Genomic DNA, 26962 nt, shown 5'->3' with positions numbered 1-26962 from the left:
GGCAGAAACACATGCACACACTGTGCATCCAAGTGAGTTCAGACTCCCCCCAAGGGAAAGGTGCCAGGCTCTGGTCTGGCCTTGTGGCATCTCTGGCAAGCACTCTTGCCACTAGGCCATATCCTCAGCCTTGTGGCATCTCTGGGAGAAACCTGGCTCACTGAGGAGCACCTCACTGCTCAGCGCCTCCCTCCCAAACACTTCATTGCTCAATCTCCCAGGTCCCAGGTGGTCGCAGTGGCTCGAGGGGCTTGAAGCTGAGGGCTTCCTCGTAAGTGAGCTCTGGGAGAGGTGAGGGAAAAAGGGTGAACTTGTGCTGCTTCCAGCCCAAACCGCCTGGCACCTGCTGCCTAGCCCACACCCACCACCCTGGAGCAGCTTCAGTCAAGAGGCTGAGCCCCAGGGCCAGTCCTGTGCTGCCCAGCACGCCTCTGCTGGCCACACACCCATCCCGACCGGCCCACGCGGCAGAGGGAGTGTGCTGCCCCCCACTTCCCAGACCAACATGAGGAGAGAGTACAGAGTCTTTGGGGGGGGAAGAGGCAGAACCCTGCTCTGAAGGAATGCAGTCCTTAGAATCCTGGGCACCACTCCTCCCCAGTCTCCCTGCCCCCTGCTCTGTGCCCACCCTTCCACTCCTCCACCGAGTGTGTGCTCCTTGGCCTCAATGCTGTCATCGTCAGGCTCAGCCTCTGGCTCGTCATCCGGGTTGTGGTACTGGCTGAAGTACGTACGCACGGGCCAGGGCCTCCACGGCACCGACTCTCTGGTCGCTGTCCTGCACCAGCATCCTCCCCAGGAGGTTCACGGCTGAGGAAGGCCAACGGCAGGGTCAGCTCCACACCCAGAGCTAGACGTGGGGCACAGGCTACCTCAGGGCCTGTCCTCACCCAGGGGATTGGATCCATAGAAGGTGCTGCTGAGGTCCTTCTGGGGCTGGGGGTCAGAGACTGGATGTACGTCCAGGCCTGGTGGCCTATGAAGAGAGCCTGGAGGGGGCTGTTCACCCTACCCCCCTTGCCCCCGACTGGGCAGAGGGCTGGCAAGGAAGGATAGGCCGGGTCTGCCCAGGCCCCTCTATAGGATGGGATGGGGCCAGCTCTCCATCCGGGCCCCGAGGCCTGCAGGAGCTGGGCATGAGCATTTCCACCAGCCCCACCACCATAGCCAGCAGTTGGCTGGCATTGTGGTTTTGTCCTCTGTTCCCTCCTGCCAGGAATGTCCTCCCAGTGAGCCTGTTTCCCCCACTTGCACTTGGGTGCATGCCCTGGCCTCTTTCCCACACGGGGCCCACCGTACCCCTTCCCCAGAGGGAGCTGGTGGCTGGGCACTGACTTACAGGCTCTGAGGATATCTTTGCCAGAACCTCAGGGCTGGGTGTGCCCACCACTTCCATGATGTGCTTCAACGTCTACCTGGCTCAGGAAACACCACTGCCCACCACAAACTTTTCCAGCCCTCAGGCCCCAGGATGTGGTGCATTACTGTGCTGTAGCTGAAAAAAAGTGGGCTCCGCGAGGCATGTCATGGGGCAAAGGCAACGAGAGATGTGCCAGAAAGGTCTAGAGCCAACTCCTGCCTTTCAAGAGCATCCTCTACCCCTGCTCCTAAGGATGCAGTCATTCCCAGGGAAGAGGGCTTTTCTTTGAAGAAGCTCAGCCATGATGCAGCCCACAGACCAGATATCCACTGTTGGGGGAGGAATGGAGCGCATCTGTCAGTCTGTCCCCCTGAAGCTGGGGAGGAGTCGGCCCAGTGACCCTCAGGCCGGAGGACTTTATACCTAGCCCTGAGAAGGGAGAAGAGTCTGCCCGGTGACACCACCACCCACCAAGCTTCAGGACATTTTCAAGGCTGGTGCCGCACTTTGTCTCTCTCCCAGCCGTGGGTACTCCCCTCCCAGGATTCTCACTTCCACCACCAGCGACCCTTCTCAGGCCTTGGTGCAAGCTCTGCCTGCCCACCCCGGTCAGACGCTGCCTCTGGTGAGGGTCGGCAGCACCTGTCTGGTTGTAGTGCATGCGGTGGAGCGTGATCTCAGGTGCCCGGTACCGGTGTGTTGCCACATATCCTGTTATCTCCTCATCAGCCTGGCGCGCCAGCCCAAAGTCCAGGATCTGGAGGACCACAGGCATTCAAAGGCCCCCCTCCCTGGGCTCTCCCCCCTTACCCCCCCCAGCCCCCACCCTGAGCTCGAAGCCCTCGATCACTGCCACGTTGCTGGGCTTCAAGTCCTCCGGGCAGATGGGACGTGAGAGCAGGCAGAAGCCTTGCCTGACGGGCCCCCACCTCACCTGTGGCCACACCTACCCGTGGCCACACCTACCCGGCGGATGAGCCCCGCAGGGTGGATGTACTGCAGGGAAGGGAAGACTTGGTGAGTCCAGGCTCTGGCCCCTGCCCAGCAGTCAAGGGGACAGAAGAGTCCAGACACCCCACCTTCAGTCCATGTTCAGGAACTGAACATGCTTGTCACTCAGCGCCTGGCACTTGACAATGTTGTGCAGGCTGGCACCCATCAAAGCAGTCACCCGGTGCCTGCGGCCGGGGTGGGGGTAGAACGGAGCCTGGCTGCCGCTCGCCAGCAGCTGCTACCTCATCTTCCCAGCCACTTACACTTGGTGGGAGTCCTCAATGGGTGTGGCCAGTGTGAAGACAACCAGAAGCCCAATGACCTGGGCAGGGAAGAATGGCAGGCAGCGTGGAGCGTCACTCCCGGCACCTTCACCTCCAACGTCCTTGCCCTGCTCCTCTGCTCACCCACCCGCACGGGACCGGTGTGCCAATCCAGGTGCCCGTTCCCACAGGCCCCTCCAGAGGCAGCATCCATTGGCCTGCCCCAGGCATGCCCCCCAGGAGCCCCAGCCCTCCCCAAGGGTCACCCCTCACATTCTCACGCTTCAGGTGTCTGAGCAGCCGCAGCTCTCCGTATGTTCTCCACACACGGAAGAGCGGCTGGAATGGGCGGGACAGCTTCTTCACGGCCAGGCCACCTTTTGGTACAGCTGGGTAAGGGGGTGAGGCGGGGGCAAGCCTGGCCCAGGTGCTGGCAGGCGTGGGCAGACCGGACCCTCCTGGATCCCATGAAGCTGGCCCTGCCCACACTTGCCTCAGCGTCGCCCACACACTTCCATGCCTCTGCTCAGAGATCCCGCGGCCTGACTACCATGTACTGTTGGCTGGCAGGCTCTTCTTCTTCCGCGATTCTCCCCCCAGTAACTCGGCCCTCACTCACAGTAAGAAAGACAGCCACCAGCACTCCTGTAGCTAGGGACCCTAGCCTGGAGGGGGCAGCTCGAAGCTGCCTCCCAAGCCCCCAGGGCCCAGCATCTCCACACTTTCAAAACCTGTCGGGAAAAATTAGCCAGAGGTGGGTGTTGTTGTTGTTGTTTTTTGGTTGTTGTTGTTTGTTTGTTTTTTGCCAGTCCTGGGGCTTGGACTCAGGGCCTGAGCACTGTCTCTGGCTTCTCCTTGCTCAAGGCTAGCACTCTGCCACGTGAGCCACAGCAGGACTTCTGGCCTTTTCTATATATGTGGTGCTGAGGAATCAAACCTAGAGCTTCATGTATAGGAGGCAAGCACTCTTGCCACTAGGCCATATTCCCAGCCCCTAGAGATGTTTATTGCAACTTGATTTGTAACTAAGCAACTGAAAAGTAGGCCTGTAATCCTAGTTCCTCAGGAGGCTGAGTTCTGAGGATCATGGTTCAAACCCAGCCCAGGCAGGAATGTTCCTTAAACTCTTAACAAATAAAGGGCCCCAAAGCTGGAAGTACAGCTGTGTGGCTCAAGTGGTAGAGCTCTATTCTTAAGCAAAAAAAGCTCAGAGAGTGCCCAAGTCCTGAGTCCAAGCCCTATTACTGGTACACACACACACACACACACACACACACACACAAGTGAAGGCAGGCAGCCCCCGCCATCCACACTGGGTTGGGCTGGGGTGAACATGCTACTTCTGCACTGCACTTCCGAGGTTTTGGAGGAAAGCCAGCTAGGTAGTCCCTTACAACCAACAGGAAGAGGCCGAGCCACTCCTTGGTGCAGTGTGAGGAAGTGGATCTCACCGAACAGCAGATCTTTGTGTCCCATTGGGTCCCACTACCTCAGTGCAATCAAGTTCTAGTGCCCCCAGCAATAGACCTGAGTAAACAAAGTCGGGCGTAGTAGAGACCTAGGCTCCATTGCACAGACTCTCAGAGATTAGTCCCCTAAGGCTAGTCTCACATTACCCTCCACTGTCTTCTTACCCTAGAGGTCTCAGAGATAAAGCTCTGACTGGAAGTAGACTCTGCTACAGGTTCAGATGACAACATTGAAAGAGCTCAGCCCACCCTGGGCTCTCTGACCCTGCTGCAGATTCCCTAGCTCTGAAGAGGACCTGAGAAGTCCTCTCCCAGCCTGTACAAGCCTTCCTGCCCTACGGAAACCACCCAGCATGGGCCTGGGTATTGGGGTACCACCCTCAGGGTCAACACTGAAGCTACAATTCAGGACCCTGCCAGCCTCCTTCGGTTTCAGGTCCCAGGTGAAGGCCTTTGCCCAATCCCCACCCGTTCCCCCTGCGAGATCACTGTCTAGGCCTCTGGCCTAGATGCAGGGGTGGGGCTGGACTGTGGTCTGAGCTCCCAGGGTTGTGACACAATTGGGGTACATGTAGATATCCCCTAAGGATTTTAGGCAGAAGGTGGGTTCTGTGCTCCGTAAGCTGGGTATGGATGCAGTCTATAGTCTGAGACTCCTAGAAAGGTGTGGGGGGGGAGGGCAGTCTCCGCCCGGAAGGCGGGGTGGCGTCGGAGCTGCACAGCCCCATCAGGAAAAGGGGCCCAAATCCCGCCGTCCGGCCGCCGGGCCCCGCAGGACCCCACCCAGGGCCCGCCCCAGCCCGCGGGGTCTCCAGGGCCTCCCTCCGGGCTCGCGGGCCGGGCCAGGGCGGAGGCCGGGCGGCCCCTTCCCACGCCCTGCGGGGAGGGCAGCACGTCCGGAGCCCGCCCCTTCCAGGCGGAGCCGCCGGCGCCCGAGCCCACCGGGCGCAGCCCCGCAGCCGCTGGGGCGCCGCCCACTCGGTCCGCTTCTCCCGTTCCGCCCCTGCGGGTAGAACCTGCGCGCGGGCCCGACGCGTCCCCGACGGTGCCCGGCGCGCTCCGAGGGGGCGGGCGGGGCTGGAGCCCGGCGGATTTCCCGGGCCGAAGACCGGGCGGGGCCCGGCAAAGCGCCGCCCCCCCCCCCCGCGCACCCCCTGCAGGTCACCGCCCCCCCCCCCCCCGCGCAGCCCCTGCAGGTCACCGCCCCCCCCCCCCCCCCGCGCAGCCCCTGCAGGTCACCGCCCCCCCCCCCCCCCCGCGCACCCCCTGCAGGTCACCGCCCCCCCCCCCGCGCACCCCCTGCAGGTCACCGCCCCCCCCCCCCCGCGCACCCCCTGCAGGTCACCGCCCCCCCCCCCGTGCGCACCCCCTGCAGGTCACCGTCCCCCCCCTCCCCCCCCCGCGCAGCCCCTGCAGGTCACCGCCCCCCCCCCCCGTGCGCACCCCCTGCAGGTCACCGCCCCCCCCCCCCCCCCCCCCCGCGCAGCCCCTGCAGGTCACCGCCCCCCCCCCCCCCCCCCGCGCAGCCCCTGCAGGTCACCGCACCCCCTGCAGGTCACCGCACCCCCCCCCCCCCCGTGCGCACCCCCTGCAGGTCACCCACCTCCACCCACCTCCTCCTGCAGCCGGAGGCCTCAGGCCCTGCCACCTCAGGAACTCGGAGGGGCGGGGAGGGTTGGCGCCGGCCGCCGCAGGGAATGGCCCGCAGGCCGGCCGTGGTGCCCGGGCGGGGGTCGCGCCGGCCTTGGCAGTGTGGTTCGCCTCCAGACAGATCTGAGTTGGTGACCTGCCTCTCCACCGGGCGGTGGGCACCACGGGCCGGCAGCCTGGAGAGGTCAGCCTGCCACCAGGCAAGTCAGGACCAGGGACAGCAGCCACAGCTGGGGGCCTCTGGGGGGACTGTGTCCACCGGGCTGGCCCCAGGCCTCCTACTGGAAGGAAGAGGTGCCCTCTTGGTCACCTCCCACAGCCCGCCGTGCCCTTCCCCCACGGAGGCCAAGCAGGCCCCAGAAGTCTGCAGAAGTGTGCTCAGGGTTGCTTTTAGTGACCAGGAAAATGTTCCTAGGCCGCATGGGCCTTCACCCTGCAGGCCTTTCTGTCAGTCGTGGGGCTTGAACTCTGGGCCTGGGCGCCTGGGCACCGTCCCTGAGCTCTTCAGCTCAAAGCTAGCATCCTACGCTTGAGCCACAGCGCCACTTCATCTGCATGCCTTTTTATTCTCACTTCAGTGACAGGGACTGGGGCAGCATTGCCCTGTAGAAAAATGGCCCTTGAGCTCTGGAGGGCAGAGGATGTGACGGGAAGGGTTTTCATGGCTGGGCTGTCCCTTTCCAACTTTTTTTTTTTCTTTTTTGGCGGGACATGGGGCTTGAATTCAGGGCCTGGGTGCTGTCCCTATACTTCTTTGCTCAAGGCTAGTGCTCTATCACTTTTAGCCACTTTGACTTTCTGGTGGTTAATTGGCCACTTCCAGTTTTCTGGTGGTTAATTGGAGATAAGTCTCATAGACTTTCCTACCCAGGTTGGCTTTGAACCACATCCTCAGATCTCGGCCTCCTGAGTACCTAGGATTACAGGTGTGAACTATCATTGCCCAGTCCCCAAGCTCGTTTTTGTTGTTGTTGTTTGTTTTGTTTTGTCATAGAGCTTGAACTCAGAACCTGGATGCAGTCTCTGAGCTTATTTGCTCAAGACTAGCACTCTACCACTTTAAGCCACAGCTCCAATACCAATTTTTGAATGGTTAATTGGAGATAAGTCTCATAGGGACTTTTCTGCCCTGGGTTGGCTTTGAACCACAATCCTCAGATCTCAGTTTCCTGAGTAGCTAGGATTATAAGTATGGGCCACCAGTGCCCAGCTTGTTTTATTTTTAATTTTTATTTTTTTGCCAGTCCTGGGGCTTGAACTCAGGGCCTGAGCACTGTCCCTGGCTTCTTTTTGCTCAAGGCTAGCAGTCTACCACTTGAGCCACAGGACCACTTCTGGCTTTTTCTATGTATATGGTGCTGAGGAATCAAACCTAGGGCTTCATGCATACAAGGCAAGCACTCTTGCCAGTAGGCCATATTCCCAGCCCCAGCTTGTTTTTTAAAAAAACAAAATCTTCCAGTGAAATACATTTTAAACTAAAAATTAACTCAGTGCTGGAGCTCTTTCCTAGCATCCATACTTCCCTCACTCCACAAAGTGGGCACTATTACAATATAGTGTAATGCAGTACAGAATAAGAAGACTTGACAGCCAAACTAAGACAGACCAGCACAGCACCAGCACAAGGGTCTGGATCTATGCTGTGTGGGGTGGGCCCACAGGCAGCAAAGGAAGCTAGAGCCGTCCTGAGCACTCGGGCCTCCCAGCCACTTCCAGCCTCTGTGAGCTAGAGTGGGGTCTAAGGCCTACTGCAAGAGCCTGAGAGTGGTCCCCGTCCCCGCCAGGTCTCCCCAAGGGAGGCACCCCACCATTTCCTGAGGTGGCTGAGGTTTTCTGTGAAGTTAATGGAGCTTCAGCTAAAGCCCAAGGAGGTGGAGGGGAGCCTGGGCAGTGGGAGCGTTGGCAGGGGCTGGGAAGGGAGCAGCTGCTATCTGTTGTGGCCGGGCTGTTTCCCGGCCTCCATTGGCTGTGTGTGGCTCAGCACTATCCAAGAGGGGGGAAGGGGCTGGCTGAAAGGCAGCTGCACATCTGCTGGAGTCCTGATCATCCTCTACCCTCTGCCTGATCTTGGCATGCGCTGAACATTGCCAGAGACAAGGGCCCAAGTGGGCTCAGATCTCATGCAGTGGGCCTTCAAATCCTTCGACAAGGCTGCACTTGGTTTGTTTTTGTTTTTGTTTTTCTGGCCAGTCCTGGGGCTTGGACTCAGGGCCTGAGCACTGTCCCTGGCTTCTTTTTGCTCAAGGCTAGCACTCTGCCACTTGAGCCACAGCACCCCTTCTGGCCATTTTCTGTATATGTGGTGCTGGGGAATCGAACCCAGGGCCTGATGTATATAAGGCAGGCACTCTTGCCACTAGGCCATATCCCCAGCCCAAGGCTGCACTTGGAAGCCCGTGTGTCCGCCAGCACATACCTCTGCCTTCTGGAGTGGAGTGGACTACTGCCAAAGGCATAGCCGCTAGTTTCAGGTGCTGGAGGCCCCTTTAAGTACAGGCCTAGCAGGGGTCAAAGAAGTCCTTTGAGTAGGTAGGACTAGCAGAGGGCTGGGCGGTCTCCAGATCCGGAGGTGAAACAGGAAGGTAGACACATCTAGGCAAGAAGGACTAAGCCTAAGGCCAAGGAGCAGCTGGATACTGGTCCAGAGCAGCCGGAAAGGCTCATAGTGCGAGAGCCTCCTCCTCTGACTCCCTCCTGTGCTGTGATTGTGCCTATCCCTTCTCTCCATGTTCATTGCCCACCACTGTCCATGTGTACCCCCTGGACAGCTATGACAGCCTTCCAGTGGTCAACTTGCCCCCTCCCCGCTTCTGCCTATGGGCAGAATGCACTCCCTGGAACACAAACCTAAAACAAGGGGGTGATTTTGGAAAGGGCAAAGTTACCCAGAGCCCCTTCTCATCTCTCTCTATTCCATACTGGGAGGAAAACAGGAGGAGGGACAAAACAGGACATCATCTGTACGTCCATTGGCATTCTACCCACTCAAGTTTGGCTTGCCAGGCACTCTAGAGGCACAGGTTGGCCTTTTTATTTTTCATTTAAAAAGTGTGTGTGTGTGCGTGTGCGAGTGTTTGTATGTTGGCACAGGGGCTTGAACTCAGGGTCTGTACACTGTCCCTGAGCTTATTTGCTCAAGTCTAGTGCTCTGGATTTTTTGGTAGCTGTCTGGAGGTAAGAGTCTATGGACTTTCCTGCCTGGTCTAGCTTTGAGGTGCAATCCTCAGATCTCAGCCTCCTGAGCAGCTAGGATTACAGGCACGAGCTACTGATGCCTGGCCCCAGAGGCACAGCTTCTACCCCTAGCTGGCCCCGTGTAAGAACAAGCCTTGTAGCCTCCCACATAGCTATCAGTCCTCACAGGGGTGGGGCTAAGGGTGGAGACCCCACCTGGGAACCGTTAGGCCACCTGCCTCCCTCCCTTTCACCCCCAAGCCGACAGCATCTGTGGCTCCTAGTGACTGTCCACTGGGAAGGGGCAAAGGTAGTGTAATACAGAGGTTCAATCTGGAGTCCAGGCCTCTAGGCCAGGGACCCATGTCTCAGCACTCCCCGTCTCCCCCTCCCCCCCACTCCTTCTCTGTGTGTTAGAGACCCCAGATCCCTGGGCTACCTGTGTTGGGCCACAGGTGTCACTTCAGGCGTCTCAGTTCTGGCATATCAGCTGTACTCTATCCTGGGAGTGGGCAGCTGCCTATGTTCATGTGGCTTCAGCGGTGCCATCCCAACGTAGAAGAGATGATTCATGTTTAGTGGTGGCCCTCCTATCAAGTCTCCCCAGCCATCAGAATATGCTCTTAGATGCCATAATGCCTCTCCAGCCATGGACCTGGAGCGGGTTATGGCATTAGAGGAAGATGGCTTCAGGGCTGCTCTACCACACCTATAGGAGCTATATGTCATAGGGGCTCGTGAAACATGCACCATGAGGTGCTACCTCTTGCCTGTACCCCAGAAATGGACGTGGAAAGTACAAGATCAGGACAGGCCTCGTACTCCATCTGCTTCTGTCCACGCAGAAGGAGGCAGGAACCCACAGGCAGCCTCCGAAGGAACAGAGCCAACCAGCAGAGTGAAAAAGACATTGTATTGGATGTACAATCAACACGATTTACAAAAAGGGGTGGGATGGCCCTAGTGGAGCTGCTCCCCGTACCCCCAGACCTGGACGGGGCCTTCAGGACAACCTGTCTGACAGGCTGAGAACAGGATCACCAGTCTGCTGGGTCCCCTGGCCACCTGGGCCCCGACGTCTGACGTCCAGTTTGACCTTTAAGGTGGGGCCAGCAGCCCCCGAGTCCACCTGAAATGCCTGTACCCCACTGGGAGGCCAGGTGAGGTCAGGAAGGCATCGTACCGCTTTTTCTCCTCCCTCTACCTGGCAGACAGGCACTCAGTCCAGGTGCTTGCCCTGGGGGCTGCAGGTATGCGGAGCCTACCCAAGACCCGATCCAAGGTAGCTGAGGAGGCCGCTGGGTGCACAGGGAGGGGAAGCTGAGGCCCCCCGGCCCCCAGTGGCCTGGCGTGGTTGTGTAAGGCACGTTTGCAAGTCGCTCAGGAGACGACACAGAGAATGCCTGATGCTGGTGGGAGCTGGTGCTGGCTTGGGTGCCCGGGCAGTATTGCTCAGGAGAAAGACACTACAGTCTATAGCAGGAGGTGAGCCCGCTGCACCCCCTCCAGATGCCCAGGGCATATCTTGTGCTGTGGAGAGAAGAGAGGTCAGCTATAACTTACGTGGCCTCAGACCTAGGGACTGCCTGATGCCAAGCCGGGATGTCACATACCTGCACTTTGACATAGCACTGACAGTCAGAGGTTAGAGGTCAGTGACCTTGTTCTCAAGTGCGGCTGCAATCTGCTGTAAGCGGAAGGCCAGCTGCATCTTCTGGGCAGCCGGGTCCTCCTCCAGGGCATTGATGATCTAAGAGGGTATTCATCAGATCACAGGGAAGGGCAAGGGACGGAAGGGGCTTTCCAGAACCCCAGGCCAGGGACTTGGACTTACCTCATCATAGTACTTCTGTGTGTACTGGTAGAGCTGGTGCAGTGCTACGAGCGTGTTCAACGAGTCCGTGTGCGCCTGGAGGACAAGAGTGTCACTTGGCACAGGGAAGAGGCAATGGGAGCTGTGAGGCTGAGGAGCAGGGTGATGCCTGGACCGAAGACACCCTGCCAGGAGTGGCCGGCTGTAATGTAGCTCTGTGTGGCGCTATCACAGATGTGAGCATAGGGCTGCATCCGGCAAACCCACACTCAGAGCACCTGCACCCACAGCAGCCTCTCGGCCGAGTCTCACTGGCAGCAAAGGACAGTGCCAACTGCTCACTGCCTACAACACGTGAGTGTTCACCCCTGCCGAGGTGCAACACAGGCTTGCCCCCCACATGCCCTCCCAGCCAGCCCATGTTTCTCTCCTCATCTGTAAAGTGCCACCCCTGCCCAACAAGTAAGCGCCTGGCTCAGCAGAGGGGAGCAAGCAGGGGATCTTCCCTCTGTCCAGGTCCTGGGATCCCTTACCCGGGAAATCTCCGCCAAGTGTGTGTTCATGTCCTGATCGCTGACCTGCACCATCTGTCGGATGCCCTTGTAGTAACTGCAGGGTAGGAGAGTTATAGAGGGCCAGTGGTGGGGGTAGCAGGAAAGGCTAGGGTGGGGGAATCTGAGGCTGGTTACCAAGGTTTCCCAAAGACAAACAGCTGTTCCCCAAACCTCCCTCCAGAGGGGTGGAGAGTGGCACCTAGATCTGATTAAGGGCAGGATGACACTTACTCCTCCACCATCTTCTTGTAGGTAGAGATCTCCTTGGCATATAGCAGCTTATTGCTAGGAGAGTCCTGTGGAAGATGAAGCCAGTGAATGACACTGGGCCAGGCATAGCTGCTCAGGGTCCCCAAAGTGAGCAGGAATGGGGGCTCTGCCCAGACTCCCAAAAGGCTTTCAAGTAAACCTTTTTGTTTTTTCTTTAATGCCAGTACCAGGGCTTGAACTCAGGGCCTGGGTGCTATCCCTGAGCTTATTTGCTCAAGGCTAGTACTCTGCCACTTGGCTACAACTCCCCTTCTGTCTTTTTGGTGGTTAATTGGAGATAAGAGTCTCATGGAAGCTGGGAGCTGGTAGCTCACACCTGTAATCCTAGCTGCTCAGAAGGCTGAGTTCGTCTGAAGCTCATGGTTCAAAGCCAGCCCAGGCAGGAAAGTCTGTGTTAATCTTATCTCCAATTAATCACCAGAAAACCAGAAGTGATTCTGTGGCTCAAGTGGTACAGCACTAGCCTTCAGCTGAAGAGCTCAGGGACAGCACCCAGGCCCAGAGTTCAAGCCTCACAACCAGTCTCATGGACTTTTCCTGCCATGGGCTGGCTTTGAACCGTGATCCTCAGATCTCAGCCTCCTGTGTAGATAGGGTTATAGGTATAAGCCACCTTAAAATACAGGGCCTGGGGCTGGGAATATGTCCTAGTGGCAAGAGTGCTTACCTCGTATACATGAAGCCCTAGGTTCAATTCCTCTGCACCACATATATAGAAAAGGCCAGAGTGGCACTGTGGCTCACATGGTAGAGTGCTAGCCTTGAGCAAAAAGAGGCCCTGAGTTCAAGCCCCAGGACTTGCAAAAAATAAAAATAAATAAAAATACAGGGCCTGGCTGTATTTTTTTTCCTTGATATTCCCCCCCCTCCCCAATTAGAAGTTTACACAGAGGTTTAATATAGTGGAAAATATTGCTTTCCTCTGTTCAGTGAATACATGGGTTGCGGGTAGAAGGGACTATTTCTTCTGAGCCTGGCTCAGTGCTGGGTTGCCCCAGCGTGAGATCAAAGGCTTTCCTTAGACCTGTGGAGGCAATGGTAGGTCAGGCCTGCCTTTTACTTCTGGTCCATAGGAACCTGGGAAGACAAAGACCCTCTGGGGTTGATGGAAAGGTTTAGATAAGTTCAGCCATGGGAAATCTGAGAAAATCCTGAACAGATTGAAAACAACGTCTCTCTGTGGTACCAGGACCACCAGGGATGGCCTGGCCGTGTTTTTGTATTTTGTGGTAAAAGTCACTTTCTCTATCTTCCTGAGGAGAGGTCTCAAAAGGAAGCAGCAAAGGAGGGCAAGATCCCAGGGATCTCCTTCGAGGCAGCCCCACGCCTGCCCCCTTCCACCTGCCGGTGCCCTGAGTTTCAGCCTCGATCATGCAAACCCACACCGCCATGGCTTCCCCAGGTCACCCCGCCAACACTGGCCTGCTCAGACCTTCCACACCTCCTAGAGGGCTGATCCCTAGCCCCACTCACTCGGCTCAATTTATGCTCTGTGCGGGTGCAGGCGTCCATGAAGGTCTGCGCGATGACCGACAGCGAGGCGTCCACCACCTCGTGGACGTGCACATCAAAGATGAAATGCGGGTTTTTGAGGATGTTCACCCAGAACCGGAGTGGCAAACTGAGGCAGAGCAACAGAGAGTAAGGGGATGGTGGGGCAGGGGAGGCAGGGGAGGGCAGGCCTCAGCTGGTGGCCTTCCAGCTGGGGCAGGGGAGGCAGGGGAGGGCAGGCCTCACCTGTTGGTCTTCCAAATGTGGATCGTGTCTTCATCTCTGATGTCATGCTTCTCTGCTTGCTCGTCCAGGAAGTCGAAGAAGTATTTGACTGCAGGGGGCACCGCGTGCCCGGGTGCCAGCACGCTCTGGAAGAAGTTGTCCACGAACTGCTGCAGGGTGCCCTGTGGAAAAGGGGCTCAGCATGACCGCGAGGCATGGCCCCAAACATGGATGCTCACGCACATGTATGGGCGCCCACCTTGACAGAGAGCAGCCGTGTCAGGTAGATCTCCGTGATGGCCTTGGTCCGTTCCTTCTCCTTCACGCTGCCGCGTTTGGACTTGCCCTCGTCCACCTCATCAGTGGGCCGCACCAGGTGCCACACACGGTTCTCTTCCTCCAGGAGGGCGTGGCCTGGGGGGAGCACAGAGCTGGGGACCGGGTCCCAGCCCCAAGACCCCAGCAGGGCAGGACTGGCGCCTGGCATCTGCGGCCTGGGCTCCATTCTGGCCCAGCAGCACCCGCCCCCTAGGTGGCAGCAGATGTGAATGTGGTCCTGGAAGAGCTGGAAGGCACTGGGCAGGGGGTGAGGACTCACGTTCCCCTGGCAGGTCCTGCTGGCTGTCCTCTGGCTGCTGGGAGACCCCCACCTTGGACAAGATGAGGGTGGCTCCATCTCGGACCTGAAGAGAGACATGAGAAGGGGCTAGGGTCCCACCGTGGGGCGCCTGGCCCCCGTCCCAGCCACCTCCCACTCACGTTGTAGTGCATGAGGGTATTGATCCGCTTCCACCGGCCTTCCCGCTGGGAGGTGAGATCCAGGTCGGACAGAATCTGGGCGGTGGACCCAGGACGCCACTCTGCGGGACACAACCCAGTCTCTAGCAGCCCTGGGGCCACCGAGGGCTCCCTCTCACTGCCTAAGTCCGCCCCCTGGTATGGAGGCCATCAGCCCAGGAGGCAACTCACCGAGGACCACACTGTCAGGCGTGGGCCAGCAGGAGCATGGCTGTGTGCGGTACACCTGGTCAATAATTTTCTCCTTGACTTGGGAGATGGTGTCACAGTTGAGGACCTTGACTGGGATGGCATCAATCCCCTCGTCCTGGACGATGACACTTACTGTCTGCCAGGGAACACAGGATGAGCAGCCGTGAAGAAGGGGCCTCTGGCCCACAGCCCACCCCGGACCACCAGACTCAGGATGCAGGTGAGGGTCTGTCGGCTCATACTATCCAACACGGACGGGCCCCACCACGTGTACACATAGTGTGACACGTGTACACAGCTCGCCACCACACCCTGCCGCAGGATGGGGCACTGAGGGGGCAGCTGGCTCTTGGTTGAGATGTTTACGCCCCCCTGCCCACCTGCCCCAGCCTCCCAGAGGGCACAGGGACCACCCGGACACTCCCCGCTCACCCCTCTGGTGTGATGACCCTTCAGGATGCAGGCTTACCAGGGGCGCATACTCGACATCATCTCCCAGCAGCCCGGTGTCATTGAGGGTGTACTTGGCCTTCTTCTGCACGGCGTCCACAGGCCCTTTCTCCACCTGATGTTTGATGGCCTTGAAGAGCTTGTACAAAGGCTCACCTGCACTGTCCTGGAGCAACACGGGGCTGTGTGAGGGGGAGATGTGGGGGCCACACCAGGGGTGGAAAGACTACCCCTCCAGCCGGGCCAGTCCCAAGCAGAGACACTGGATGGCCTGGTGGGTATGGGGACAGCATCACCTCACCCTTCCTCCCTCGACCCCAGGGAGAAGCCCACCTTGAGGTACTGGTACAGACAGATGGACATCCAGTTGGACAGCATTCTCTCTACCACGGTCTCCGACCTGAGGGTGAGAGAAGCGGTACCTGAGGCTAGTCAGATCTTCCATGGGCTGACACTGTCTGGTCTTCCCAGTTAGGCCCTGGGAATCCATTAAGATGCACATGTAGGCACACAGGCAGCGTGGCCTGGCCACCATGACTTCAGGCCAAGGGGACAGCGGCTAAGTAAGCAGCAGAGACTATAGGATAGTGGTGGGCCTCTTCCTGTCACCTATTGGCTCCTGGGGTGCCCAAGCACGGCCCTGTGCACCCCGCCCACACCTGCCCGTGTCCCGTACCTGCGCAACATCAGCTTGGGGTTCTTGGCCACCACATACTGCTCCATGAGCTCCAGGAAGAGCGTTCGCATGATGTCTGTGTAGTACTCCAGTTTCCCATGCAGTGCCACTGTCAGCAGTGAGGCGAAGTAGACCTTAGCCCGGGCCGAGAACTCCCGCTGACTTTCTAGGGTGTGAATAAACTGTGGGGCCAGTTGGTCAGAGCCTACTCAGGCATTTGTCCCATGGCCTTTCCCCTCCCTGGTCCTCCCCAAGTGCTCACGTTGATGAGGAAGGACTTGCTGTTGAGAAGGTTGGAGAACTGGTAGAGGGCCTGCTCCACGATGGGCCGCCTTGACTCAGGGATGTCCAGCCTGCCAGTGATCATGACATCCTTATCACCATCCTTTGAAGGCAGGAAGAAGACGCGGTCAGTGTAGGTCTTGTAGTCCAGCGTGGGGATGCCTGCCTCATGCACATCGTTTGTCTGGTCCTCCATCTCGATCATCAGGTCTGGGGGAGAGTGAGAGAAAAGGCTGAGGTGTTCCGGGCCACCCACTGCTGCCCCTGACCACTCCCACCCTCAGCCAGCGAGTCCAGGCGCTGCAACAGTGAGCACAAAGAACCTCGCTGCCCTGCGTGGACCCTACCTGTGAACTCTTTCTTGCAGCGGTCACGCACGCTCTCCTCCAGACCTTCCAGCTGAGACTTTATCTTCTCATACTCCCGCTCAGCCTGCTGGCTCTTCCTCCTATGGGGCAGAGGTACTCTTGGGTCCCAGTGGTTCAGCCACCAGGGAGCCCCAACTTAGGAAGCTCCGCCTATAAGCTTTGAGCAGCAGATGTGGTCACAGAGTCCAGAGAGGCTGGGGCAGGCAGGGCGAAGCAGGCGTCACTGGCTGCCTGCCTGGGGGAGGACTCACCAGTAGCAGTAGATGGACACAGCAATAACAGCCACCATAGGCACAATGACCAGTGGCAGGATGAGGCTGAGTGGCACGTCACTCACGCGAGTGTCATACTCCACACGGCCCAGGACCCATTCCCGGGAGCCAAATTTCACCTGTAGGGAGGAGAGTTCCCGGTAGTGTGGCTTCCCCTAAGGGGCCCGGGACTGAGGCCCCACCTCCCCCCACCTGCCCTCACGCACAATGAACTCTGGCAGGTTGTGTGTTGTGTCTCGTCTTTGCCGGTGCTTAGGAGGGGGCTGAGCCTCAGGGGGCTCACAGTACAGGTCAGTCTCTGTCAGCGTCTTCATGACACAGCGCTCGGCACCCACAAACGCCTCGGCCTCCTGCAGCGTCATTGCCTTGTTCAAGTTGGTGCCCTGGGAGTGGAGGAATTGGTGGCGGTCAGTGTGACCATGAGGGGCCCTCAGCCCCGACAGCGGGCCCACGACCCCTGTGGACACAGGGCGTTGGTTCTCTGGCCTTCCGGCCGACCGTACCTTGGCATGGATGAGCTTGTTAACCTGCTTCTTGACACCACCTGTGAAATTTTCAAAGGTGGGGTCTGCCACATACTCAAAGGCACCGGCTTCAGTCCTGAGCAGGGCACGGTGCCCATCCATCTGTATCAGTGCTGTTAGGTTGTAGGCCTCAGGTTCCTCAGGGACAGCAGGGGACAAGAAGACAACCTTGGTGTCATTGTAGAACACGTACTCAGTGCCGGTGACCTACGGGAGGGGTCCAGGTCATCAGGCTACTTGGCACAGACAACAGTATGTTCTCACTGACTGGCATAGGAACGAAGACCCCAACCCACACCAGGTCTGACCGTCATGGGCTGCAGGGGTTCAGCCTCCTGCCGTCGCCGCCAGGACTGAAGGGGCTCAGCGATGACAACCATGGCAAACTTCTGGATGAGGCCAAAGGCCTGGCCAGTGACGGTGATACTTCGACCACCACTGGAAGGAGAAAACACAGCTTGAGTGGGCTTGGCCAGACAAGAGAGGTATGTAGTCAGTCAGCTCCAGGGTAGATGCCCTAGAGGCTCTGCCCCACCTGTAGCACAGGAATGTGGCAGAGCGGAAAGCACACTTGGAGCATGTGACGCGTCAGGTGGGGGAAAGCGCCTGAGGCCTGGAAAGCACCCAGCCCTGAGCCGGCCTGCCTAGGCTCCTGGGAGGAGGCCCACGTAGATGTAGAACGTGATTCCTGTGGTGTGGCCCGGCCCAACCCTGCTCCAGTCACCCAGTCAGGTCAACAGATGGCACTGGGGAGGGCTGGGCACCTATGGGGTGAGGGTCAGAGGGAAGGGGAGCCCTACCTCGCGAAGCTGCGCAGTGGCTCAAAGGCCCGTAGCACCGGATTCTCACAGTAGGTAAAGGAGACACCATGACTGGACACATGGGAGCCTCCATAGGAGATGTCTACAGCCACCTGGCCCGGAGCCGGCTGAGGGCCTGTGACACACTGCAGCTGCTCCCCAAACTTTACCCTAGGGTGGGAGGTGCTAGTCAGTATCAACCTCAGCCCCAGGCCAGCAGATCAGGCTGGTTCCTCTGCTCCCTCCAGGGCAGACTCAAGGTCATGGTGGGAGTGCCCCCACCCTGTCCCCAAGGCCAGGGCCAGCCAGACTCAGCAGCTGTGGGTGACACCCACACTTCACAAGGAACGTTGTTGAGGGTCACCCGCACATCCTCCTTGGAACCTGTGTCCAGGTGGGTGCCGTTGATGGTCAGTGTAGTGCCACCTGCCTGTGGTCCCTGCCTCGGCTCCACGCTGAGGGGCTGGGGCTGCTGAAAGAGTGGTGGCGTGCCAGCGTTAGGGGCAGGGCTCAGCCCACAGCCTTTGGGCTCAGATCTCCACGGGATGGCATGGTTAAGAGTTCAGCAGCCCTTCTCTCCACCCAGGGGTCAGTAGCAGAGGCCAGACTCACAGCTTCCCAATATGCAAGTCCAACCAAAGCACTTACTTGGTAGGTAAACTGGACACTGGGTGGTGAATGGCCAAGTTTCCCATTGACATCCACCTCAACACCCCCGGTGAAGGGGGCCTGGGCAGCCTCGACCACGCATACGATCCTGGTGGAGAAGACAGAACCCTGCTGGCTCTTGCACATGTGGGAGCGTGTGCTGTGGGTACCCAGAGTCCGTCAGGCTTGGACTCTACCCACCCAGCTCCCAGTCTCTGGAGCCCTAGGCCCCACCATGGGCTCTAGCCTGACGGCTGTTCACTCACCGGGTGGACACTGAGTACTGTTCTGGCTCAAAGGCACAGTTCTGGCCAGCTACAGTAATCCTCTTGACATCATCTGCTCTGACACCCAAATTGGACCCAAGGATGGTAACGCGGATGGCCCCACCCAGGGGGCCTGTCTCAGGCCGGATCTGTAACCAGAAAGAGTCCAGTGACCCAGAGGCTACGACAGGCTGGGGATGTATGGCTGGGACACAGCCGGGGCTGCAACAGAACTCACCTTGGTTATGACGGGAGGCGGGCACTCGGAAGTGGAATTGCTGCAGAGCGCTTCGTACACGCACCTGTTCTGCCCACGGCACCATACGCACCGGTAGGCAGGGTCTGCTGCCAGACATAGGCTACAGTCGCTGCGGCCAAAGGAGCAGTTGTAGAGGGTCACTGTGGAGAAGAGTGCAGTCAGCCAACCGCCTGTCCCCCCCAGGCCTGGGCCACCTTTGCCAGGCGCCACCCACCTTGGAGCTTGCTGTCGATATTCTTGCCGTGGGACTTGACATACAGGTGAAGAGGCAGCGTCTCATTGGCATCATAGGAGAGCTGGGGGGACACACAGGATATGGAGTGAGATGACTACCCCCAGCCTCAGAGTCCCCGTACTGAGGGTCAGCACAGGTGGCCAGGCGGCCAGAAGTCAGAGACATGCAGACACCAAGGGGAAGACTGAACCCTCAGGACAGTGACACAGGCAGAGGTGGGGGGGGGGGGAGGAAACACCTGCTTCCTATGGAGCTAGAACATCAGTAGCCTGGTCTGTCAGCGCTACAGCTGTATATACCTTTGGGGTCCGAAAGAAGAAGGTCCCCGGTTCCTGCATCGTCACTGTCTCCTCAAACTTCATCAGGTCACTGCCCACATGCAGAGAAGAGCCCTGCAGACGATCTGATCAGTATATTCTGCACAAGTCAGCTCACCTGCGCTCCTTCCCCCATAGCCTTAGCAGCACGGCCCCCACTACCATCCCCAGCTCTACCCTCAGTGCTCCTGTGTGCCTTGGAGCCACCAGCCCCTCTGAGCCTGTCCCCAGGGAACCTCGCCACCTGATCCATAGCAAAGCCTAATCACCCAGCCCACTTTCAACGGCTCCACCTTGCTCATCAGGCTCTACACCTCCCTCCCTTGTTGTCTTCCCAAGCAAGGCCCTGAGAGGGAGGGCAAAGGTGGGACCAGGAATTCCCCAAGATCCAGGTCTCCCTCCCACCTTCACGGTATCCAGGTTCTTGCCCTGGAAGGTCACTTCTGTTTCAAAGTTCATGGGGATGACCAGAGGGCTAGGGTCCAGGAACTGGGGACAATTGTCCTCCTGGGAAGAGAGAAAAGCTAGTCAGGTGGAGCAGTCCCCCCGCCCCCAGCCCTGGTCCTCATTACAGGGTCACAGCTCACACTGTGGGGGCACACCACATACCATGTGGGCACGAATGATGCCGTCCTCAGGATTAAGGGAGGCCTCCCGACACTCGTGGTAGCGCAGGTCCCACTGGCAGGTCCAGCGGTTGCTGGCACAAGAGATGCACCTGCAGAGAGGGCTGTGAGTGGCGCCGGGGTCTGAGGTGGGGCGGGGGAGGGAGAGGTGCTCAAGGCAGCATGGGACTCACGGCAGGTTCTCCACCAGACTCATGGCCTCTGGACAGTCGTAGAAGGGGTACTGGTGGGAGGTAAGGAAGACGCCGCCCTGTTTGAAGAGGAGCTGGATGTTCACAGTCACATGGTCTGCAGAGGATAGGCAGGGACTGTGTCAGGAGATAGCCAGGATCAAAAGATGGGCCTCCCCTAGTTCCAGCTCTCCGCCCTACCCTACCACAGGCTGAGAACAGGTGCGATTTAAGGCCTTAGGGCCCAATGTGGAGCGACTGCGCTGGGGCTCGGCGGGGCCTGCGCCTGCATCAGACATGGGCTCAGGCGTCAGCTCCCAGGGGTGGGCTTATGTTTCTCCCTAGGGGCTGTCTGCATTTGCCACCTCTCCTGTTCCTGTGAGCATTGAAAGAAAGCAGTGGCTCCTCAAAGTCTGAGTGTAAAGATCTGCCAGGTCCCTGCCCACGTCACTGTGTGGCCCTGCTGCCCCCAGTTCTCAGGTGACACAGTCAGGACCCCGGCCCTTAGGGCCGCCCTACCTGTCCCAGGCTGGACAGCACAGGGAGGAGCAAAGAACACCCACACAGAGGACAGTACCTGGGCCCTGGCACCCGACGCCCTGAATAAGTGCAACAGGGTACTTAAAAAGCCTATGCCAGGGCCAGGGCCAGCTCTCTAGGCAGGGGTATTTCCCGCTCTCTGCACAGCCTCGCCCACAGGCTTTGAGGTGACCCCCGAAGGCAGCCTGAACTCCAGAACTGGCTCTGATACGGCACCCAACGGACTGCACACAAGTGCAGGGCTGTGTGCAGAAAGCAGCTGTGCCTCACCCTGGCCTGGCGGCGTGACGGGTATGCTGCTGGGGGAATAACAGATGACCACTTCTCCTTCGACGCGGGCAGGGTGTGTCGGCGAGTCACCAAAGTGGCACAGCAGTTCGTCCTCTGGGGTCAGGGTAGGGAGGGGGCTGACAGTCAGCTGCACCTGCAGGAAGGGGGGAGGAGCTCACACCAAGTCCCTCGGCCCCACCCATGTTTCCAGCAGGCCCTGTAGGGGCCAGGCCAACATCCCAGATTATCTCCTTTTTAAATTTTTGTCATGGGCTGGGGATATAGCCTAGTGGCAAGAGTGCCTGCCTCGGATACACGAGGCCCTAGGTTCGATTCCCCAGCACCACATATACAGAAAATGGCTAGAAGTGGCGCTGTGGCTCAAGTGGCAGAGTGCTAGCCTTGAGCGGGAAGAAGCCAGGGACAGTGCTCAGGCCCTGAGTCCAAGGCCCAGGACTGGCCAAAAAAAAAAAAATTTTTTTTGTCAGTCCAGGGGCTTGAGCTCTGGGCCTGGGCGCTGTCCCTGAGCTCTTCAGCTCAAGGCTACCGCTCTACCACTTGAGCCACAGCACCACTTCCAGTTTTCTGGTGGTTAATTGGAGATAAGACTCTCACAGACTTTCCTGCCCAGGCTGGCTCTGAACCACAGTCCTCAGATCTCAGCCTCCTGAGTAGCTAGGATTACAGGTGTGAGCCACTAATGCCAGCAAAAGTCAACTTGATTTTTTTTTTTTTAATGGTACTGAAGTTTGAACTCAAGGCCTCATACTTCCTAAATGGGCACTCTGACCACTGAGCCACACTTCTAGCCTGCCAGATTATCTTCAAGACACTGATTCCATTTCCTCTGGAAAGCCCTTGTATAGGTGCCCATACAAGGCCTCTGGCTATTCTCTAGGTACAGAGCCCCGGCCAGAAGGGCAATGTCCAACAGCTCCAAGCCAGGAGCAGCAACCTTATCCCCGCCCTTGCCCATCCCCTGCACCCACTTCTCCCTGGGCCCGCCGGCTCATGTTCTGTGGTTGGGCATCAGTGATGGCCACGCAGGTCCTGTCTCGGCTCCATAACCAATGGCCAGTTTCCTCAGCCCGTGGGCACTCGACCCTCCTGGTGCACCTGGAGGATAGAGGGCAACTCTAGCACCCTTTAAGCCGAGGTCTTGCTTTCTACAGGGTAGGACTGTGCCCACCCTCCTGCCCGCAGTAGTCAGTCAGACCATGAGCCCCCCAGGGCAAGGGCAGAGTGCTCACCGGCCCTCTATGACACACCACCCACAGTAGGGGTCCTGGGAGTCACGGCACTGCGCACAGGTTTGGTAGCTCAGACACTCCTGCACTGGGAGCTGGAACACCTATGGAGACATAGCCCAGAGAAACAAGACCCTCCCTCAGACTCAAGACTCTTCTACCAACCACATCCCCACTTCAGTTCTGGGCCTTGAAAGCCTCAGATACCAGCCAAGGTTTGGGGCTCTCGAGCAGCTGCAGACCAGCGCCCCACCTAGTCACATGTGGTGCTTTCTCGAAGCTCATCAGGTATTCTGCACCTGTTCTGAGGAACATCCCCACACTCAGGGACAGAGCTGTGTCCCCAGTGGTGGAGCTCCCAAGGCCTCCCCCCACCCCCCACCCCCCACCCCGTCTTCCTGCCCAACTGCAGACACTGAGCTGGTACTGTGAAGACCCATGTCAGATAAAAACCAACAGGGATACAGAAACAGGAATGGTGCTGCAAAGACGGGCTGGAGACGCAGGGCGGGCCCAGGTCACGCTCTATGATCCACCAGGCCCGGATCACAGAAGCCTCTGGGGACTGTCTCCAGCTCACCTTTTCCTGGGTCATGGCATATAGACTGGTCAGGTCTCCAGATAGGGCTAGGTCCTGTTTGATTCTCTTGTTGATCTCCACGAGAATAGAGCCATACTCTGCAGAGGTGCCATCTGGGGCAAGGTAAACCTGTGGGTGCCAGGGTGAGAAAGGGGAGAGCATGAGGGCAGGGCCTGCGCCTGCCTGCCGAGCCGCCACCCACGCCAGCCGCCGCCCTATCCACACTCAGGACCTCATCTTATTTATTGGGTAGTGCTTGCTGGGCAGGTCCCCCGTCTTTGCACTATTATTTTTCTTATACTTGTGGCAAACCTGGTGCTGGAACTCAGGGCCTGGGCACTGTCCCTGAGCTCTTCTGCTCAAGGCTAGCACTCTATCATTTAAGCCACGGCACCACTTGCAGCTTTTTCTGTGATGAACTGGAGGTAAGTGTCTCACAGACGTTCCTGCCCGGGCTGGCTTTGAACCTGGATCCTCAGATCTCAGCTTCCTGAGTAGCTAGGATGACAGGCATGAGCCGCCGGCACTCAGTTTTATTTTCTTGGAAGCAGCATTGGGCCGTGATCCTAACCATACCTCCTCTGTAGCTGGGATTCCAGGGGTAAGCCGACATACCCGCCCTGGGACTCACCTTGAGGATCCGGCCATCAGAGGTGCCCAGGAAAGCAATAGTGTGGTTGTTTTCGGCAGTCACTATCACTGCCGTGAAATTGAGGCCCCCTCGCTGCAGCAGGGCTGTGGCCGTGAGCCCATCGCGGCTGCCCAGGGGGTAGGGCAAGTGCTCCGAGCCACATGGGAAGCTCTCGCTGGCACCCTGCGGGGTCAGGACACCGCCATTTCAGCAGGGGTACGGATCCCCTTGCTGAGCATATGGGGACAGGGCCCTACCCTACCAAAACACAGAGTCCCACATCCCCCCCCCCCCAAGAACCTGCCCACCACACTCACGGCCAGGCACCGATGCAACGAGCGCCACACCCCAAAGTGGCGTCTATGCATTCAAGCCTGGTGCCACCTGCACCCAAGCTACAAAACACACGCACAGGCAGAAGGGAAGGCGAGCGCCACGGACAGACAGGAGGCGTACCAGCACGTGGCCCCCACAGTGGATCTCGCCATGGAAAGGCTTGTAGAAGGTGTCACGGCTGGCTTCCCGGGTGCCTGTGTAGCAAGTGTTGCGGTTGGCTTCTATTTTGTCATGGACCTCACTCAGTGGAAACAGGCAGAGGCCGGCCGCGGGGCCCCCGCTGCTCCGGCCATCCCTGCTGAAGACGGCGTAGAGGGCTCTATTAGCACCTGGTGTAGTCACAGAGGCTGCTAGGCAGACACCGAAGGCAAGACCCTGAGGGTCACTAGGGTCTCGGCACCGTAGGTCCATCTCCACGTAAGAGTAGTAGGAGGGGTCATCTTTGCACATGCGTGCTAGTAGTGTGCGGTTCCGAGCAGGGTGCTTGTCCTGCTGGTTGAAGAGGAAGAAGACGTAGGGCCCATCTTCAAAGGCTACCACGAACTGCTGTGTATTGGTGGACAGATAGCCGGCCTTGAATGTAGTGTGGTCCGAGTAGGCCTCAAAGGCCTCTCTGCCCTCAACCCGGTCCAACAGGCGGGTGCTCACGATGATGCCATTGTCATTGGGTCCATTGCCTTTGCCCACAAACAGTACACGCTCACCATCAGGGTAAGTAGAGCTCACCAGGCCTACCGTGGCCACACTCTCATCGTTGCTGGCCACGAAGGACTTCTCCCCGCTGCCGTCCTCATAGAAGAGGCGCTGGGAGATGTTGCTCAGGGCACGCAGAGCACAGATGCCCTTGAAGAGGCTGCCGCACTCCACCAGGCGCTTCCCAGGTGGGTCCAGCAGCAGCAGCTGGTTGACATTGTCAGTGGACACCGCCTCGTGGCACTGGCTCGCCTCAATGGGTGGTGTACACTTCTTGTTGTCCAGGGCAGGGCCTGTAATTGCATACTGCTGGAGATGCAGGTCAGCACTCAGCTGGTAGAGCACATTCACTGCCCCCACGTACACCACACCTGAGACCTCATCTACCACCAGGTGGTTCAGTTCTGTGTCGCTGCGGTAGAAGTTCAGCTTGTGGGGCCGCAGGCTTGCACCCAGGCCTAGCAGGCTCAGGAGCGTCAGGGCCCAGAATGGCAGAGCCATTGCTCCAGCAACTCTGTGAGGAGAGAGAGTGGTCAAAGGAGCTCGAGCCCATCCTGTCTCTGCCCTGAATGTCCAGAACATAGGTGACATGGTCACAATCCTTCCACCTTTTCTTACCTTCATACCTGCCTGTTTCCCTTGGAAGGGAGTAATTTCCTAGTTCTCAAGAAGTTCAGGAGTTGGGAATGTGGCCTAGTGGTAGAGTGCTTGCCTAGCATGCATGAAGCCCTGGGTTCGATTCCTCAGTACCACATACACAGAAAAAGCTGGAAGTGGTTCTGTGGCTCAAGTGGTCGAGTGCTAGCCTTGAGCAAAAGAAGCTCAGAAGAAGCTCAGAGACAGTGCCCAAGTCCTGGGTTCAAGCCCCAGGACTGGCAAAAACAAAACAAAATACACAGACACACACACAGACACACACAGAAACTCACCCTATAGCTTAATCTACGGCTAGGCCCAAGTCACTGCTGCTACAGAATCATCTGGGAAAACTTGCAGTCCAGCCTTTGAGGTGACATAGCACATTTCCACACACTAAGTAACCCCAAGAAGCTACAGGTGGTCCAAGGCATTGGTCCCAGACCTCAAGCTCCATGGAACAGGTCCAGGCTGACAGACCCTGGATTATAACGAATAGGTAGCTCTGGCTCTTCTCCTGATAGGATGCCTGATACAGCCCGAGGTCAACCAGACACTGGAATTGCTGCTGGAAGTGAGATGGGCTGCTGGACATGGCCAAGCCTAACACAGAAGCTCTTGGTCAAGGCTGACCCTACCTCCCCAGCCCCCCAGCCCCTGCTTCCTTGGAGCCTTCTGGGCCCTTCCGCAAGACTTTATTCTGTTTTTGTTTTGTGTTTGTGTGTGTGTGTGCAGATAGTGAGGTTTAAACTTCAAGCTGGGATGCTTTTGGTGGCTAACTGGAGGTAAGTCTCAGGGACTTTCCCGCCCAGGATGACTTCAAACTGCGATCCTCAGATCTCGGCCCCCCTGAGTCACTAGGATTACAGGTGTGAGCCACCAGAGTCTTCTGAATCAACTGAGTTCCCACTCTTCCTCACTTTGTTGGTGGCTCATAGCCTGTAATCCTAGCTACTCAGAGGGCTGAGATCTGAGATTTGAAGTCAGCCTTAACAGACAAATCTGAGAGACTCTTACCTCCAACTGACCACCAAAAAGGCCAGAAGTGGAGTTGTGGCTCAAGTGGCTGAGTGGAAAAAGTGAGGGAGTAGCGTTCTGCCTCTGAACTTAAGCACCAGTATGCACACAAGGTTTAAGTATAGGAAAAAGATTTACGGATCCTTAATGCCAGTACTTCTACTTAATAAGGAATTATTGGAAGCCAGTCACAGAATTTGAAAATAAACACTAGTCTCTCCTTCGCTATATACAAGGCCTTTCATAGAAACCAAGGACTCATTGTAAACTACTTTTGAAAGTCTGAATTCTTCTATTTGATCTATAATTCTTCTATTTCATCTATTATAGACTGGTTTGGAATTGGTGGTAGCTTATTTTAAAGAAAAACCACTTGAGTGTGAGTTTGCTATCTTTAAAACTGTTTTGTGAAAATGTGTTATAATGGTATTCTCATTTTCCTGTTATTTAAAATATTATAGAGATTATTCACGCCATTTTGTGGTAAACTTTAAAAATTGCCCAAAATGTTAATATTAAGTGCATCAAATAAGTGTCATTGGTATATTAGATGTTTGCTCTTTATGCTTTTGTAATTTAATTTTCATTCAAAGTGGTTTTTGCCTTTGGTACAACTAAATTAAAACTCTTATGTACTAACATGCTGTACATAAACAAAACAATATGCTTTGTTAGAGGAAATTTTCTTTTCTTTGAAATGTGGTTGTAGTCATTTTTGTTCAGTTCCTAGGTTTTTTAAAAACAAGATGCTTGGGGCTGGGGATATAGCCTAGTGGCAAGAGTGCCTGCCTCGGATACACGAGGCCCTAGGTTTGATTCCCCAGCACCACATATACAGAAAACGGCCAGAAGCGGCGCTGTGGC

The 26962-nt window shown here is 57.5% G+C and overlaps 2 protein-coding genes across 3 annotated transcripts in view; both read right to left on the bottom strand.

Annotated features, from left to right (window-relative positions):
• Positions 1–202: 202 nt before the first annotated feature.
• On the bottom strand, positions 203–8194 carry Mapk11 (mitogen-activated protein kinase 11). The gene is given in 17 exon segments (XM_048353320.1): positions 203–282; positions 629–644; positions 646–732; positions 734–810; positions 891–944; positions 947–968; positions 1340–1419; positions 1618–1689; positions 2003–2117; positions 2187–2234; positions 2327–2390; positions 2461–2538; positions 2617–2675; positions 2890–3014; positions 4994–5041; positions 5044–5088; positions 8155–8194. Coding segments are annotated over 17 exon segments (1110 nt in total).
• Positions 8195–9806: 1612 nt separating this feature from the next.
• The window catches only part of Plxnb2 (plexin B2), a 32210-nt gene continuing 15054 nt past the window's right edge, over positions 9807–26962 (bottom strand). For both annotated transcript variants that reach the window (XM_048353631.1, XM_048353640.1), the window contains exons 3-38: positions 23873–24959; positions 23417–23599; positions 22786–22914; positions 22209–22309; positions 21948–22074; positions 20959–21112; positions 20152–20266; positions 19962–20070; positions 19758–19859; positions 19335–19427; positions 19015–19096; positions 18780–18940; positions 18542–18690; positions 18276–18384; positions 17963–18099; positions 17628–17798; positions 17136–17265; positions 16807–17034; positions 16510–16686; positions 16283–16422; positions 16011–16111; positions 15644–15873; positions 15382–15563; positions 15039–15105; positions 14725–14871; positions 14235–14391; positions 14025–14125; positions 13864–13948; positions 13525–13679; positions 13287–13447; positions 13023–13170; positions 11511–11575; positions 11259–11334; positions 10747–10821; positions 10526–10662; positions 9807–10442 (exon numbers count right to left, since the gene is read on the bottom strand). In XM_048353631.1, coding sequence (XP_048209588.1) covers positions 10558–10662; positions 10747–10821; positions 11259–11334; positions 11511–11575; positions 13023–13170; positions 13287–13447; positions 13525–13679; positions 13864–13948; positions 14025–14125; positions 14235–14391; positions 14725–14871; positions 15039–15105; positions 15382–15563; positions 15644–15873; positions 16011–16111; positions 16283–16422; positions 16510–16686; positions 16807–17034; positions 17136–17265; positions 17628–17798; positions 17963–18099; positions 18276–18384; positions 18542–18690; positions 18780–18940; positions 19015–19096; positions 19335–19427; positions 19758–19859; positions 19962–20070; positions 20152–20266; positions 20959–21112; positions 21948–22074; positions 22209–22309; positions 22786–22914; positions 23417–23599; positions 23873–24946 — 5526 coding nt within the window. In that variant the 5' untranslated portion in view covers positions 24947–24959 and the 3' untranslated portion in view covers positions 9807–10442; positions 10526–10557. The remainder of the gene's footprint in view (positions 10443–10525; positions 10663–10746; positions 10822–11258; positions 11335–11510; positions 11576–13022; positions 13171–13286; positions 13448–13524; positions 13680–13863; positions 13949–14024; positions 14126–14234; positions 14392–14724; positions 14872–15038; positions 15106–15381; positions 15564–15643; positions 15874–16010; positions 16112–16282; positions 16423–16509; positions 16687–16806; positions 17035–17135; positions 17266–17627; positions 17799–17962; positions 18100–18275; positions 18385–18541; positions 18691–18779; positions 18941–19014; positions 19097–19334; positions 19428–19757; positions 19860–19961; positions 20071–20151; positions 20267–20958; positions 21113–21947; positions 22075–22208; positions 22310–22785; positions 22915–23416; positions 23600–23872; positions 24960–26962) is intronic.

This window comes from Perognathus longimembris, chromosome 1 (genome assembly GCF_023159225.1).
Source record: "Perognathus longimembris pacificus isolate PPM17 chromosome 1, ASM2315922v1, whole genome shotgun sequence".
NCBI classification, from domain to species: Eukaryota; Metazoa; Chordata; class Mammalia; order Rodentia; family Heteromyidae; genus Perognathus; species Perognathus longimembris.
The sequence above is the reverse complement of the archived record's forward strand: the minus strand, read 5'-3'. Positions and strand labels throughout refer to the sequence as shown.